The following is a 17,773-nucleotide window of genomic DNA, read 5'->3' as shown; positions in this document are numbered from 1 at the left end:
AAATTTTCATCTCGTTGCACTCATGTATTTTCTATTTGCATCTGCAGCTAGTGAAGACCAAGCGTTGTTAGTGGAAGAGAGCATTAATCATGCAAAAGAAGCTGTAATGCTGGACATAAAAGATGGAAATTCCTGGTGTATGAGTCCCTTGTTTCTAAATATATTTGCATATGTTATGTGCTCTCACCTAGCTAGAGATGGTATTGTAGTCTTAATTCCATGGTGTTAGTTTGCTGATAAAATATAGTAGGTGATTTTTGAGTTGAAGATGCATTGATTATGTGATTTTTGCATATTATCAATACATTGTATGACCTTGAGCTCGAGTTAGCTGTATGGATGCATAATCAGAAATCTAAAATGGCCACTCAAGATCTTTAACCTATTTTCTGACCAGGAATATGTTCTTAAGCATGTTCTGCCTCCTAGGGCATAAATTGCTTTTGGTTTTTATTTTCTTATTCTCTAGAAATTATTAAAACATGGTAATTCTAACCTTCAGTTTTGCATGTCAGAACATCTGATTGCATGACATGTTGTAGGTCTTGGTTCGGTCGCCCACAGGCCCACCAAGCGCAGACCAATCTATTCCACCGTGGCTTATAGACTACAAAGGTCAAGTCTCACTCGGGATATGATCTCCAAGCCCTCACAAATTTCTTGGTGCCTTCACACCTTGAAGGCTCCCAAGCACACCTAGTCGATCTAGGAGGCGCACACCCTCAAAAGTTTACAATATAAGGTTGCCTTTGATGAATCCCTTGAAAGGGAGCCTTGGTGCAGCGGTAAAGCTGTTGCCTTGTGACCTTGTGACCATGTCACGGGTTCGAGTCCTGGAAACACAGAAATGTAGGGAAAGGCTGCGTACTATAGACCCAAAGTGGTCGGACCCTTCCCCGGACCCTGCGCAAGCGGGAGCTACGTGCACCGGGCTGCCCTTTCTTTTTTGATGAATCCCTTGGTTATGCTTCATAAGATAATCTCCTCCACACTCAAACTGTCATAGGATAGATCTTTGGATTTGGAGAGTTTGGATGTTTGAAAGATAGACTTGAGAGCAAATAGGAGAGAAGATATTCAAAGGTTTGACGTGGATGTTGGAGTAGAATGCTTTTTGAACTCAGCGCAATGATAGCCACAAGGGTGTTTAATCTTTCGGTGGGAGGCACTTATTCGATTTGCGTTGAATCGACCTTTAGGTCCTTGACTACCTAGCTACACCAGACACTAGATGGTGCACCCTACCGCTAGACTTGTATCCTTGGGGTTACCGATGATGTCAGAGGCACGGCCAGCCTGCCCATGAATGTCTAATCCCCTGTGTTTGACTGAGAATAAAAGAGAACTAAGAATAGCAATCTAAGTATTGCAAACTAAGGATTGATTAAACTGGGGTTCCAAATGCGTTCGCTAATGGCGTTGCACATGTCAGTTTACATGAAGTTGGAACATTGGCTAGCTTTTGAGTAAACCAAACCCAATTCTAAACGATGCCCTAGGGTGGTATTTATGGTGGGACAAAGGGGAAATTCGGCCAGCCCAAGGAGGGTGCCGAAATCCACCCTAAGTCCGTTTTCTCCACTAATATGGACTCTAAAAACTGCTTATTGTTCTGTATTTCATTATTTTATGGGCCTGGCCTAAAAGCGAGGTCACACAACACCTATGGATGATTATGGACAAAGTTATGAAGTGTCGTCTTGTATATTTCATCCATGTTTCCATGTGTCATTATGGCGGACGCAAAGTCTTGAAATCCTCTTATCCTCACTAGAAGGGCCATCTTCATTCCTCGTATGCTTGCTCATGCTGCAGTGCTTGCCCCTCTCGTCCATGCTAGGTGCTTTATTCCTTAATACTCCCTCCGTTCCTAAATATAAGTCTTTTTAGAGATTACAATATGGACTACATACGGAGCAAAATGAGTGAATCTACACTCTAAACTACGTCTATATACATCCGTATGTAGTCAATATTGAAATCTATTACTCCCTCCGTTCCTAAATATTTGTCTTTTTAGATATTTCAAATGAACTACCACATACGGATGTATATAGACATATTTTAGAGTGTAGATTCACTCATTTTGCTCCGTATGTAGTCACTTGTTGAAATCTCTAGAAAGACAAATATTTAGGAACGGAGGGAGTAGAAGACTTATATTTAGGAACGGAGGGAGTAATATAAACATATTTGATTTAGTTAGAGTCATATTCTCATGAGCATTAGTGTAAGTTCTTAGAATTGAATGTACCTGATATTTAAGTTGACGTGTGTGAGGTCTGATGATCGGTCTTTGTCTTTCTGTTACTTGAGGAGGTGTGGCTGGGGGCTGTGAGTATAACTGTAGTAGACAAGTCCTCACAGCACTTAACTTCTCTCTTAGAAGTGGATGTTTGAGTTGAAGCGCTTGAGTGAACTTGGTGGGACAGGGTTAGGGTATATATAGGTTAGACCTAAAATATCTGACTGTTGCACACTTCTCTGTACAGCTCAGAGGCACCGAATGATCAGCTTGGAGGCTCCGACTGAACTGCAAAGAGGCAACTTTTGTATAGCTCGGAGGGTCTGGAGAAAGTATCCAGAGGCTTCAACTGGCATTGACACACCTGCGCGCGCTACTGGACCTCATTCGGAATCTCCGATCGGCGATGGTTCATAGGTTCAGACCGATGTACAGAGGCTTGCACGAGTGCTTTCGTGGCTTTGAGTGGAGTTGTCATGTAGGCTCCTGATGGGCAAGGGTTTTGGAACGACTATCTCTCTGAATGAATCTGGCTTGGTGGCTCCTAACAGTGTAAAGAGAGCGAGAATATTAGGGAAATAGTTGAGGTTTTTGGGTGATTTTGGGTTTCGATCTTTAAGCACATAGCAAGAAGCTCATCACTACACATACTTGATTCCCTTTTGATGGTATAGACATACCTATGGACTCAATGTGATCTTGGATCACTAACAACTAAAAATTTGTCCTTGGCCTTGCTAACACTTGTCCTTGAAGAAGTGGGGGTCACCAACCATTAGTCCCTTTAATCATGTTGTCATATAATGCAAAACCCGTAGGTGGCAATAGATGCAGTTTCAGTCTCCCTGTTTTTGGTCATTGATGACAACATTTATTAAAGTTTCGCGAAAGATATGCAACAAGTGTACAAAGTTATAATTAGATATATATGAAATATGGGAGCTCCCCCAAAAATTGTGCATTATTTAGAATTTGCTTTTGAAATGCAAATGCACAACAATCTTTTGGGAATGTGAGAAACTCTCTATACTATAGAATCCGTGAGAATACATCGTGTGTACAAGAATGTAAATATGCTCTCTACCACGCAACAAACATGGGATAAAACACTTGTTAATGACCTCAAAAGATGCACTAAAGCATAAGCATAAAGTGCAAGTGCAAAGTTGCTTACAACGTCATAACATGGAACTTAAGAGTTTACAAGTCATAAGAATCAGTTAAAGTAGCAAGACTGGTAACTCAACAATACTAACTCCTAAACAACTGCCCCCCTTGGAAAGCTCTTTCCCGAAAAGCACGAAGCTAGTCTAGAATTACACCCTCCCCTCCCTTGGCATCAAGACACCAAAAAGTGAGAGGACTATCGTCCCACTAGACTAAGCTTGATCAACATCCGGAGGAGAAGATGCCCTTACGGCAGTCTCGTTGTTGATGATCATGGAAGGAGTCCGGAGGAAGGTCATGGCTTTGATCTCGGTAGTGGTGGCTGACGGGGGATCTTTTTGAACTAGAGGTGAATAGTCACCGAAGAAAATCCGGTTGCCAAAGGAGGTGGTGGTCACCAACAAACTCTAGGTGCAGGTCACTGTCATGATGTCATCATGCTCATGATCATCGCTAGATCGCATGGCATCTTCATCATACTCTATCCGTGCCTTGATGGCTTTCACGTCCTTGGCAAGAGGTTTGACTTGAGTGCTCATAGAGTGAAACTTGCCCAACACCACAACCCTCGAGACCTTCTCGGCGGGAAGGAACGGTAGCTACTCCTTGATTTTCTGTGCAAGAGCAGCACTGGTAAAAGGAGAATTATGCACCACTAGTCTTTGGAACCTCTGTGGGGGCAACCGAGCTGGTGGTGGCGGAGGAGCAGAAGTGGAAGGTGCTTTGGCTGTGGAAGTAGTAGGTGTTGTTATGGATGCAACTTATCTCTATTGCATAGCCCAAGGGGCATATATGTATAATATATTACACAAGACATGAAGGACAAGGGACTAATACAGACTCAATAGACCAATACTAATACTCCCTAACACCCCCAATGCTAATACTAATATTCCTTCTCTCAATCATCTCTCCTCGGACAAATTATGCCATATGTGAATATTCCATATGAATAGTTTCTTTAAGTTAGGCGCCACTTCTAGATGATGGCTTAGTTTGTGGTTGCTGAACTATATTGCGCTGGAATAATTCTTTCTAAACAAAAGATAGTTTCAACTAACTGCAATGACAAACGCAGCCGAAGTGGTACTCAACCCACATTTAAATGCGAAAGGTTTCTCTTCCTGGCATTACTAGAAGTTATATATATGAAAACAGCTAACAGGTCGTTCGAGAAAAAGGGAGCCAACAGGGCAGGGTCACTAGTAGTATCGAAAGAAACAAAAGATAAATTATTCTTTTGCTTTATGAGTACATTAAATCTGTTTTTTCCTCCGCTTGTTTAGGCTAGCATTATGTAATGACCAATGATTGTCTTGCTGAAACAACTTCTATTGACTATTCTGAGATGTAATTTCAGTTTTTTCAGCAAGATTACCATTTCAACAACCGTTCACTTGCCTTTTTCTGTATATAGATAATCTGGGTAATGCATACCTCACAAGCTTCTTTGCGAGCGGAGCCTGGGACAAAGCTAGGCTTCATCATTCGATCAAAGCATATCAAAACGCTGTAAGTTGTGCATGTCATGCTTCTGCGCATCTTATTAGTTTGCAAATTGTAATTTCTTAAATTATGAGATGGATTTTTTTATATCGATTTCCATTCTTTCAAAATGTAAAGCATGTATTATGTTGTTTCAATAAATTGTTTCAGGAGAAGGATGAAACTATGAAACTAAATCCAGACCTCTACTATAATTGTGCCACAGTGAGTAGCCAGATCTTTAATGGGTAGCAGAGTCAGCTAAAAATTCCACCAACACTTTCCATTTCCATAATATTTTTGGTTCCTTTCAGGCTTACAAATACTTAGAGAACTATGAAAGTGCCATTCGCGGATTTGAAGCTGCTGCATTAAAAGATCCTGCTCTCAGGGCTGACATAGAAGTTCAGAAGATCATCAATCTCCTTGATAAGTTAGAGAATGCAATGAAGGTACCTTCTGTAACTATAGTAAGTGCACTTGCAAACTGCAGCACTGGACATGAACTAACAGAATTGTCTCATTGGTCTCATTTGAGCTTTAGTCTCGATCGTGTGATGCTACTTAATGGTTATGCATATATGTAGAAGTTAACAATTTTCATGGGATTCAGTACAACCTAGATGAAATGATATGATAACATTTGTTACAACATCAATTCCATGCTCAGTTTTAGCGTGAGAGTGCTCTTGTCAGGTTTATAGTTTCAGTTTGCCCATAACTCGTACCTTTTAAGTGTTAGTTAACTCCTTAGGATATAACTATTTGTGGCACATAGGCCTGCTGTTGTGATCCCCCGTTTAATCAGTTTTGCGATGAAAACCAACCCAGCCCAGAAAGTGAATGCCTTTGATGGGTTTGAATAGAGAGTGGTTTATATGGGTCGATGGTTTCCTATAAGCAGGCAATAGAAAGCCAGACAGAGAGGGAGGGCGGCTGCTGTCCGCACTCATCAACTTTGAGTTAATTGAACTCGTTTTGTGATTGTTGTTGAATGGAGCAGCATCAATCAGTGGTGTGGTCAGCACCTGTTCCTGGTGTGACGTAGCAACACATCTTTGCGCTCACCGTGGTGAATGCGACAATGGAACAATATCTTACAGTGGCAACTGCAGCAATGGCAAAGTCACCAGTCTAAGGAATCATCCCTTGAGGCTGTGGTGGAGGAGATTGGTAGCTGCCGCTGTCGTGGCGGACAAGGTCCGTGGTGCCACTGATTAGCAGACTGATCACCTGGATAGAGATGGGTTCAGTGGTTCTGACACGACCTTGACCTTGGTCCTAGAAAACTGCGAAGGAAGTTTAGTCTGGGTTTGGTTCATGGTTTGAGCCCAAACCATTAACAGCCCTAAGTGGCACACATGCTTTCCACGATTCAAATTTTATTTGCCCAACTATTTCCGATGCTAATGCAATGACTTAAAGCACACCATTATTGTGCTTTCAAAACTATTTTTTTGTCTGTTGGTGCAAAAGTTTCTACCTATGACTTCTTTCACAGGGACGACTACGACCCAAGAGATCAGCATCATTGGTGTCATCTCTGAATGAAGTCAATTGTAATACTCTTTTTGGCACTGCGAACATTGAAGTTGTATACTGTGTTAAAATTGTTCTACTGTTGTTTAACTTCTCCCTCTATGCCATCATAGTCAAGTTATTCCACAAGAAAGCAACCATAAGCATCCTATCAGGAGGTTTGAACAAGACAGTTGCTGTTGTGTGTAAAGTGGTTCTTTGGATAAGACATGACGATGATGCTCCACTGTAAGTTGTCTCAGTCCTTAAATTCAATAAGTTTCTTATGCTTGCTCCATTATAACTTGATTTTTGTTATCATCATACTGCGTTGTTTCAGAACATTTGGAATTATCTAAAAAAATAAAACATGAATTTTTATTATGTATGCTTGAACAGTCTGCTGTATTAGCAGCTTCAGTACAAAAATTACTCTATGATGCATCATCTAGTTTGTACGGATTTTGAGCTCTTTGTACTAGCGTGACTAGAAATGACGATATGCTGATTTGGTCGTTAGGTCTCCCGAAGAAGATGGTGTCCTTATACGGTGATCCTCCACCTCATAAGTGAGATTAACTACAGCTAAGAACTTCTGCTTAATAGTAAAGATGAGGAGCAGGATTTGCACTAGTATAAATCAATACTGTCGATGCACTGCGACTCACTGTGCTGCATCATGCTATTTGGTCGCCACAATAATCCACATGGTCCCAAGGCCATCCCCACGGTAGGTGGCAGTTATGCTCTTTCTTGGCAAAATGTGTAACCCTAAAATTCATATAAAGAGCAGTACAGATTCAAAACGGACAGGAGTTTGCAGCTGTATACAATGCAGTACATAGTGCTCTGTTCTGAGCCCCGCACTTAACACTGAGCCCGCACCCATTCAACCACCACTTGTGGAACTTTGGCTGGAGCCTTCCCACACACCCACCTTGCCACCTAGGTTTATTTTTTGTGACAACCTCCCCATGCCTCCTCCACCGCCACCACCCGTGTCCTGCATGTCTCTGCACCACCACGCCTCTCCACTTGTGAGCAACACACATGCTGTGGCTGCCCCTCCTATGTTGCTATGTGTAGGCCCTGTCAGAGCCACCTCTGGTTAGAACAAGCTATATTTAGAAGAGAGAAGTTCACCTTTTAACCCTCAAGTTACTGCTTTGTTTAAGACTCAACCCTGAACTCCGAAACCGGTTACTGCACACCCTCGAAATTATTCCGTACACATACCAACATCAGGAAATAGTACGTGATTAATAAACAGTTAAAGGGCTAAATTGCAGAAGGCTTGATAGGATTTCCTCTTTCTTTCCGGCCGCCGCTGTCCGCTCATACCTGCTCCCCAACTCCAACACGAGGCAGCCCAACCCAGACGCTGCCAGCTCGAGGTGATCCGACCATGACACCGTCGCTCTGCAGCTACTGCATGCAGCAAAACCGCCCGCTGCTTTCGTGCACTGCAGCTGTCGCGATTGAGCTCACAGGAAATCGCCGTCCTCCGCCGCCGATCGTCTCCCAGGCGACCTAGGCCACCCCGAGCCTTATCCTCGCGCCAGAAGCTCCACCTCGTCGCGCCCTACCCATCCCTGCTGGCCTCCCTCTCGCCCTTTTCTCGTGTCTGTTAAGCTTCAACACCCCCTCACGTGTGACGCGGGAAGTCAACAAGTTGTGGTATGTAATGTTCAACCAGTTCGTAGTGTCTAATGCACTGGCGGAGCTTCCAGCAAAAGATTGGTCGGGCCACAGTGCAAAAGAATACCAATGTCTGATTTTTCTGGGCTCATGAGCTGACTTTCATAGAAGGAAATGCTACAAAGCTGGGCGGGCCATGGCCCATGTAGCCTTGCTGTAGCTCCGCCACTGGTCCAATGCATGAAAATATTCCTCGTCGACTTCAGTTCGTAGTGTTCAACCAGTTGTGGTATGTAGTGTTCAACCAGTTGTGGTATGTAATACTTGAAAACAAGGCTGGTACATTCCGAACATTGTGTAACAATCGTTTGCATCGCTAAGGTTTTCAAAGACCCACTGTTGCGCTGTACATAATGGTCTCTCCTCTTTTTCTTCAAGTATTTGGGTTATGATCCATAACATAATAGGCATCCATAAGCATGAGCTCATCTTCTTTTGTTTGAGCTATCCATACCAGTCCCATCATCATTATTATTTGTGCACGTCTAAAAACTCAGCAACATATGGTTATTTAATTAAGTTTCATGCACTCCAAAAACAAAAATGAAATCAACAAATGTGTTGCTGCGCGAAATTGATCCACACAGCACCACAGAATCCTCACTTTCATGGAGGTAAACCGACCTTTTTTCAATGCAAAACGGCAAAGATTAGCCAAACCCTAGGGTTGCTAGGGCTGGGCAGAAGCTACGAGCTAGGTGCTGGAAAGAAAAGAACGTAGGAGAAAAAGGAACGTAAGGTTGTAAAAGGATCGATTGATTCTTCAATCGGCCATGTACCCACATATATAAGGGTATGCCTGGCCTTTGGCAAATTGGAGTAGGACTCCTGACGTGCTGTTTCCTTGGCACATAAGCCAAAAGGCTTTTCGTAATCTTTAATTAATTCGTCTATATCTGTAAAAACATCAGCCTGGGCCCAATACTACTAGACTTTCCATATTAGCTCTGTTTTGGCAGAATAGCTGATTATGCAAAATCTTTTCCATCTTCAGTTTTCCAAACCAGACCTCTTTCCTTCTTTCTCTCCATGCGTGAGCTCTAACACACAATTCTGTTCCGTCCAGCCTGCTGCATCTAGCCTCTGTACTTGCAATCATGTGTGCATTCTCAAACAATTAGCTTGACCACCAAAACTAAATAATCTGGGCGACCCCTCAAGCCAGATCCAAATTAGACTATCAACAAAATGCACATGACCAAATTACACAATAAACCATGATAAGTATAGATAGACAACCGCGCATATAAAACAACAAGAATTCAAACATCAATCACATGCTAAGATTATCTATGTTGAATGTTACAAGACCAAGTAATTGTTCCAAGCTAAAAGAAAATAACACATCCAAGTTTAAGTTACACACAACCAACAAAATAATCCATAGAAAATAAGAGGGCACCTTCTGAAAGTAAGTTCTCATGACAAATATGTAGAAGTACAACATGACCTAAGGCATGAGTACAGGAGCCGGTTGGATGAGTCTTCGAAGGGGCGGGCACAAGGGATTGCTGAGCAAGTTAGCTCCACTTCAGTATCCTATATGAAATTATACAAATAGTTCCACAAACCTAGATAGACGGATATTGCTCATCATCTATCCTATTTGGGGAGTCATAATCGGACATGATGTGATGAAGCTTCGGCCTGTGGCGGCGCGCACGAAGAGGGAGGGATTGAGGGAACTAGGAAGCACCGAGATCAGTGTTTTTTTTTTTGCTTCTAGTGCAATTTTTAGAAGTCCTTCTCACATGCTCATCAAAAAGCAATGTGTGTGTGTTTGTGTGTGTGCTTTTAGGGGCCAAGAAGTTCCAAAGGCTGAAGCACAAGGCCAAAAAACAAGGTCTCAGATCGCTATGCCAAAATCCGTATACAACTACATAATTTCGAAGCGCAGTACACAGATTCACAAATAGATAGTATGCTCAAGGTAGCAAATGTGGTACAGAAATATTCCAGAATAGTTGTTATGCAACCAATTGCAAATTAGAAGAAATAATATAGTATGGTCAAAGCCAAATAGTATTTCTGAATAGATTAAAGAAGCTATTATCTTTGTTCAACTAGAAAGATAGAAAAAAAATCCATTGCACAGCTGTGTGCCCTTTAATATTTGTCGATAAGATTCAGCACCCTTTTTATGATGTCAAAGCACAATAGAGTTAGGTATGTGAATCTATACAACTTTGTTCCTTTACAGAGTCCGTACAAGATTGTTGCATCTCTTTTGTTCCTACTAGAGGATGGGGCGCCACCTGAGGCAGGCTTGTGCACACTTATCTTGTGTCGGCACAATCTCCTGTCATGTTTGGTCCTAGTCTCACTTATTTACATTAATATGTGTGTATGCTATAACATTAGGATTTATTATTAGCGCATCGATCAAACATACAAATACTACTATATTATTTGAGTTTAGAACTAACTATATTATTTGAGCTAGAACCATCATAGGCAACGGTACCTCTAAGGGGGATATGTAGGACTCACCCATGGATCATAGATGGGTGAGATGATGCATTACAATTAATTCAAAAGCAAAGACAAGCTAACAAGAAGTGTTTCAGTTGGCTGAAGAAAGGGACCCCATGAGGCCATGACTTGGATCTGTCAGAAGCCCGATGTACGAAGGACATGAGACGACCAACAGCAGTGCGATCCAGATACTCACGTCCGGAATTATTTTGTAGCATTGCCACTGGACCCCTTACGCTTTTATTCACATAAATCCAAATGAAGTTGCATCAAGAAAATTTCAGAAATGAGAAGCAACAACAGCAGATTAAGAAAAAAATGTGCATGTTACATAAAGTAATATTTCCCTGCAGCCTAATGGTACGAACAAATCAAAGTCGTTGGATTTGGCAGTGTAGCTAAAAGATAGAAAATGCAAATTGACTATAATGTCACTGCTAAAGAAGCATAAATAGCAATCAATGTATAATGAAAAACAGAACAGAAGGAATTATTTTCAGAAAGTACATATCATCCACATACTTTTCTTTTGCTACATCAGTTGGTGAAGGCGTTCTTGCATATGTCAAAAATAGTAATACCATGAAACTTGGAACAGACACAACACAAAAAATGCCATGAAACTTGGAAGATCATAGAAGGAAATATAACCATGATTAAGGGTTGGACCTCTATTCTGGATTGCTCTTAAAACCTTTGCATGATAATATGCTATTTAGAAAAGGTTGCCTAGATTTTAACAGGAAAATGGTACTGCTAAAATGCCAAAATAAAATGGGATAACCAGCTAGTGCCAAGTCATAAATAACCGGTCTTTCCTAATTTTATCAAGTAAACTGCAAATCTAGCATGAAGAGAACTGACTGTTTAAAGGTGTACAACCTCAGATCAAGCACACCATTTTTCATCGATGAATACGGAATTGAAACCCGATTACTCAAAGCAGAATACTCGTTGAGATAAAATGTGTTCCATGCAAAAAAGAAAATCATCCAAGAACATATAGAAATATTACCTGGTGTGTGTACAGCTTCACATAGATTAGTGGGTTCATCTTGTTGTAATGCTTGACAGCACAATGGAGTTCATCCTTCTCAGTTGTATAAAATAAACAATGATTCAGAGCTACGAGATAATTATATTTTAAAATGTGGAAAGAAAAATCTTCAATTTATCTGGCGAGCTGCTTAAGAGTAGATTACCTTAATTCTGATGGTGTATGTTGGAGCACTTGATCGCGCAATCCAAGTAGCCAGATGGTTTCAAGAAAACGTCTACCGTGGCACGTTTGCTCTGTATGTACATTATCAAGAAATGATGCATTAGTTATCGGCATGAAGCACACATCAGGTGATGAACATTCTCCAATTCATAAATGCATAAACTTGCCAGACCATGAGTTTACATGCAGTTCAGTTTATAGTAAGTTAGTAAGGCTGCCTTCAGAGACCCGTGGGCTATACCCTCGCCGTAAGCCCTTGGAAAAAGCAGGGAGTTGGCCTGCAGCAAGCAGACCATGGCCATTAAGTGCAGCTCAGACAGCGCCTCCTGCAATCAAAAATTTGATCCATGTTAGAGCTGAAGACAGAAGTAAATACTGGTCAAAGCTTGACATGGGCAAGCAAGTAGCTCGACCTTGTCCTCTTGATTACTCCATACAAACTGCACACTGTGCCTGAACTCACTACCTGCGCATTTTACACGATAACTGAAAGGAGAAAATATACAGAATTGCCGAGCATCAAAACCAAAACAGCAAAAAAACCAAAAATGGCAGCAATTACTCACCCTCTTCAACCAATCCGAGCAAAACTGGCAGGTACACTTCCAACACCTGCATGATATTACCAGTGCTAGATCCTGCAGAAAGCGTGACAGAGAAAAATCAAACCCAGTGTCAGTTCAGAGGTCAACATCTTGCACGTAGCACCATCCAACATTCAGTCAAAAACCACCCAAGAATCCAGACGCTGTACATACCTTGTCATGTGGCGGTCTTTTGCCTTGGCTTATTTTGGGCTGGTTTGTTTGTGGCTTACTTTGACCTGTGTACATGAACATCGTTGTATTAGCAGCCGAGTTTTTGCGTGGGTTGTGTTAATGCGGACCAGGCGACTCTAGAAAACGTGTATTAGGAGACTGATGTTGCGTTAATGCCTCTGCCCGCCTGCTAAGCTTGGCTTCTTCCCATGATAAAACAAAAATAATAACACAACACAATTTTAACTATCACTATCTAATTATCTGGGCAGATCATTTCACCAACAAAGAATCACTCAACCCATCTAGTTTGTGACAAAATATAGGTATTTTTCAAGTTAAGCAGCAAGACTGGTCTCGAAGCAAAACATGTATCATCACATTTTGGCTTTGTTCGGGTTTTGGTTCAAGTCATCACATCTTGATGCACTGAAAATCTATGTAAAATTGGCTAGTGCTGCTTCTAGCAAATCACTGGAACGTGAGCATCTTAATTTGTGCATAACGCTTCACCCAGTTTGACAGGCATGACGCCCGGCATGTCTAAAACTCTCTCCAATGCACCAAATAAAAATTCAAGAAGAGTAGAGCTCATGATCACTCACACACAAGTCCACGCCCATGGGCGTCTGAACTCTGGAGTCCCGGAAGGAAAACAACAACGTCGCCTCTGGCTGATGATGTCAATAGCCCGTCGTCGTAGTCATCGAGGGAGCAACGGTCGATCCAGATATAGGAGGAGCCGGGCTTGATCTGGATGTCGTCGATGTCGCGACTCCCGTCGAACTCACCATGATGGCCCGTCTTGGTCGACGTGGGTGACGCGAGGTTCCAGATCCCCCATGTACTGTTCTCCAGCCGTGTGTTCCTCTCCTGCGGACTCCACATTGCATTTGCCTGCGACGCATCCAACATATCGATCAATAAATCTGAAGCAAACCAGAGAAATCAAAAAGTATGGGATTTGTGTGTCTGTGTAGACCATGTACCTGGAGCCATGTCATGTAGAGGTCGGTCTTGTCGTATCCAGTGATGACCTCCTCGACGAAGTAGACGTCCGGGGAAAAGTGGCCACGCTCGCGCAGAAGGGCGCCTCTCCCGCTGGCAGCGCCATGCTCCGTCTCCTGCTGATAGCCGTGAACGGGGAGGACCAGATCATGGTGCTGCTGGGAGGCGGAGATGCAACACGGGGCGAAGCTGAAGCAGCGTTGTGGGCGTACCATATCTGAGCCTGCATCGGATCTGGACCAGCTGCTCGATCTAGGGTGAGGAGGAGGCCACCGGTGATGGGGAGAGCGTGAGGGGAGGGGAGAAGGGGTGGGGGCACCGGTGGTGGCGGTGGCTGTGGGGAATAGCGCTGGTGAGTGGTGGGTGGCAGCGGCAGACGAGGGAGAAGGAGAGGAATCACGGGATGGGGAATGGGGCAGCGGCGACGGCGGTCGCGGTAACCCTAGCCGCCACTCCTAGAGGGAGGACAAAACTAGAGAGGCGAATGAGGAGACGAGGACAGGAATAGGATCGATGGTTCGATGCATTTTCACCTCCTTTGTCTATTCCTCTACGACACAGTAAAAATCCAGGTGGCATAGCCCATCGGCCGCTCTTTACGCGTAACTTATTGTCATGGATTTTTATCTCATACGTAAAGTTATATGCTACACTCCACTGAGACAACAATTTTATGGTCTTTCAGGTATTATTTAACATGTGACTTGGATCAGTCTTATTTCATACTATCAGTTTACGGGCTACAGAATGAAGCAGTAAGATCTCTCATATCACTGCTGAATAATTTTTATATGAGAAATTGAGATACTGCGTCATGATTTTATCCTAGTGGGTGTAGCTGTGCTTGCATGCTTAAGCGTCAAATGTATGGAACATAAACTGGTGTCTATGCTGTTATAGTGCCACACCATTGGGATTACTAAGAGCAATCTTAAAACATACTCCCTCCGTCCCGAATTGCTTGTCGCGGAAATGGATAAAAATGGATGTATGTAGAACTAAAATACGTCTAGATACATCCATTTCTGCGACAAGTAATTCCGGACGAGGGAGTATGATCCAATGTCCTTCTTGTGCCAATAGTTTTTGTTGTCCCAGAATTCATTACTATTTAAATAGCTACCAAGCCCGTCGATATTGAAGTTCCCCAAGTTGCTCTTGCTGGTACTGTATTTTATGTAACCATTCTAGTGTAATCCTTGTATGCCATAGATTAAAGAAGGCGATCGAGTGGTACTGCTGGAACCATACTACAAAATCCTAGATATATCTTGGAAAGAACAGGTATACCTTTGATACCATCCTCCTCCTGTTCTTCATAAACCTATCATTAAACTTCTGCCCTTTTTTTCTACTCATTACTGGTGTTTTTTGAAAGGAACAACTAGTATTCGATTAAACTAATACATGCCGGCAGAGTCGCCGGCTACAGAGTTCGTTACAAAGTCTGGAAAATGGCCAACCGAGATTTCAAAGTTGCCATTCCCTAACCCAGCTCCATACAGCTAAATTGTGCGCAGCAACATTACATGATCTTGGGCAAGTACCTAATTTAACAACATCAAGAGCTTTATTTCCTGAAACAGAGAACCTAGCGCAGCTGAATTGCAATCTTGAGTTGAAACCACCTGCTTTAGCACCATAGAGTCGGTCTCCAATATGATTTGACTGCATCCCATTCTTGCAGTAGCATTTATAGCGTGCAACATGGCCAGGGCTTCAGCGTGTAGTGCACATGAGACGTGCTCCGGATAACCTGTTCCTGCAGAAACTAGATTACAAAGATCATTCTTAATTGTGAAATCTCAACCACCTGAGTTTATTTCAGAATCTCACGTGGGGGAGGAGACAAATCTACTGTCCATTTTACTCCCTCTTCACCAATACATGCTGTTCTGGGTCTTATAGACATGGTCTCTAGCATGCAACATTTTTTTTTGCGGGGCTCTAGTATGCAACATTGACGATTCTTTTCATATGGACACCTTATTAAACATTACAAATTCTATTTCTGAATGAATATAAAGACGCTATTTTCACTTGACTAATCTAAATCAACATCATATTTCTGAATGAGTAGTAATTTGACTGTTTTCGAATAAAGGTAGTCGAGGAAAATATGGCTTAGTAGTGTTCTTTGTGGTGATGCTACCAGCTTCATAACCTGTTATGCTCAGTATTTACATGGTCTTTTCTTCCATGTCAAACAGCGCTATAAGTTCAAGTCAATTCGTGTGGACTTCCCAGAACAAATTATTATCAACGAGAAAGCTCCAGCTGCTCATCATGTTGCCCGGGCTTCAATTCGGGCTCAGCATAAACCATAACTGTTAGCAAAACTGTCACGCCTGCAGATGAACCTGCAGCGGACTGAAGAGTGCAAGTGCAGAACCTGAACTTGCAACGACCAGTTAGCGGGGAGGCTGGGCTGGGACCCACCTGCCAGGGGTGTGCGTGTGTGCTACGCCAGCTGTAGCCTACTTGTAACCGTGTGAGTGGACAGATGATGGCAATGAGAAAATAGATGAACTACTTTCCCCTTCCTCACGTCTCTCTCGCTCTCACCTACCCTGCTCCTCTTCCTCTCCCCTGATCTCCTTTCCCCTCTTGATCCCCTCTCGATCGGGTCGTGACAAAAACACCCAATTATTACCTTATTTGTTGTACTGGACTTTTAGGCGTACAAGAGAAAGTGTACACAAAAAGGTTATTAATTGATGTCCATCCACTCATTATGCCTATAATTCCATGTAAATACTTTTTGTAGAGTACACCGTTGGCATAATAATTTTTATAGAAGTCAGCAAACAAATTTACAGGACGCTCAAAGGCTCAAAGGAACAACGCAACTAGCGGGATCACCTCCACCTATCATACTCCCTTTGAATGATTATGGCGTGTCAAAATTTTACTTTGGTCAATGTTTAACCAACCAAATGTGAGTTATGTGTAACAAAAGTTATACCGTTAAATTCATATTGAAAAAATGTTTTCACTAATATAGTTTTAATAAGTCACATAATTTATAGCAAAATAAAAGCTAGAAAGCTAGCAAAATAAAAGTGCATGGCCTTGTGATAGGAGACACATGGCTTGCACTAGAAAGCTAGCAAAATAAAAGTCGTGCAGCAAGGGCAATTCTAACACGGATCACCAAATTGTCCCTAAATGTCCGGACCAGATAGTCCGAACAATTTTGTCATCCAGCGGAGGTCAAGATTATTCGGACGTTTGAAATCACATAAATTGGAACAAAACTAAAGGACGATTTGGGAAAGTGCAGACGTCCGTCACGAATGCATTCGACAACACAGACGCACCCAGAAAAACCTCTCGTGGCAAATTAGAAGCCAATTCTCAGTGCCCACATTTGTGGCCACGTTCTCTATGTACGTAGCCAACTAGGTTGTAACCCTAGACCCTCGGTACCTATATAAACTGAGGGGTAGGGCTTGTAGACGATAAACAACAATCTCGTGGTAGATCACATGTACTTTGTACCCCTTCCCAAATCAGTACAAGACAAGCAAGACGTAGGGTTTTATCTTCAAGGAGAGCCCGAACCTGGGTAAAAACTCGTTCTTTGTTACCATCATGTCAAGACTACTAGCTCGGGACCCTCTACCCGACATCTGTCGGATTCGATCCCCACATTGGTGGCCCATGCAGGTCTAGCTACGTAGTTGTAGCGATTCGACGGGGATCAAGATCGGCGAGCAGATCGACACCGACATGACCCTCGTGTCGGGCCAGATCTTTGTCTTCGGTAACATCGCCATTTTGCTGACTGGACCGACCACCTAGGCCATGTTGAGACCTTCGCTCCAGGCCAACTCGCCAGACTCGACAAGCTGGAGTACACCACGGATTCTTGCGGAGAACTAGTCTTCTCAAGCTGGGTGTTAGACTAGACTGAGGAGCAACAAGACGCACTCGCTCAGATGCAAATCTCAAATCAAACCCAGAATAGGTGTGAGAATCACTCGTCGGATCTGCCCATAAGTCAGGATCCGATGACACACCCTGAGCCAGACAATGGATCTGGTCCCATACAAAGAACCCTGATACGTCTCCAATTTATCTATTTTTCAAACACTTTTGCTCTTATTTTGAACTCTAATTTGCATGATTTGAGTGAAACTAATCCGGACTGGTGTTGTTTTCAGCATAACTACTTTGATGTTGTTTTTTATGCAA

At 42.7% G+C, this 17,773-nt stretch overlaps 1 protein-coding gene across 16 annotated transcripts in view; it reads left to right on the top strand.

Moving 5' to 3' along the window:
* The window catches only part of LOC109770557 (uncharacterized), a 33,029-nt gene extending 16,709 nt beyond the window's left edge, over nucleotides 1–16,320 (top strand). For 6 of the 16 annotated variants that reach the window (XM_073510351.1, XM_020329285.4, XM_073510353.1 and 3 more), the window contains 9 exons: nucleotides 48–137; nucleotides 4,830–4,924; nucleotides 5,069–5,122; nucleotides 5,212–5,349; nucleotides 6,399–6,456; nucleotides 6,550–6,664; nucleotides 14,262–14,331; nucleotides 14,789–14,860; nucleotides 15,787–16,320. In XM_073510351.1, coding sequence (XP_073366452.1) covers nucleotides 48–137; nucleotides 4,830–4,924; nucleotides 5,069–5,122; nucleotides 5,212–5,349; nucleotides 6,399–6,456; nucleotides 6,550–6,664; nucleotides 14,262–14,331; nucleotides 14,789–14,860; nucleotides 15,787–15,903 — 809 coding nt within the window. In that variant the 3' untranslated portion in view covers nucleotides 15,904–16,320. Of the gene's footprint in view, nucleotides 1–47; nucleotides 138–4,829; nucleotides 4,925–5,068; nucleotides 5,123–5,211; nucleotides 5,368–6,398; nucleotides 6,457–6,549; nucleotides 6,665–6,935; nucleotides 7,146–14,261; nucleotides 14,332–14,788; nucleotides 14,861–15,786 lie in introns of those variants that run through there. The other 10 variants (XM_073510350.1, XM_020329277.4, XM_020329265.4 and 7 more) reach the window with 6 other exon arrangements.
* Nucleotides 16,321–17,773: the final 1,453 nt, after the last annotated feature.

This window comes from Aegilops tauschii, chromosome 3 (assembly GCF_002575655.3).
Source record: "Aegilops tauschii subsp. strangulata cultivar AL8/78 chromosome 3, Aet v6.0, whole genome shotgun sequence".
Lineage (NCBI taxonomy): Eukaryota > Viridiplantae > Streptophyta > Magnoliopsida > Poales > Poaceae > Aegilops > Aegilops tauschii.
The sequence above is the reverse complement of the archived record's forward strand: the minus strand, read 5'-3'. Positions and strand labels throughout refer to the sequence as shown.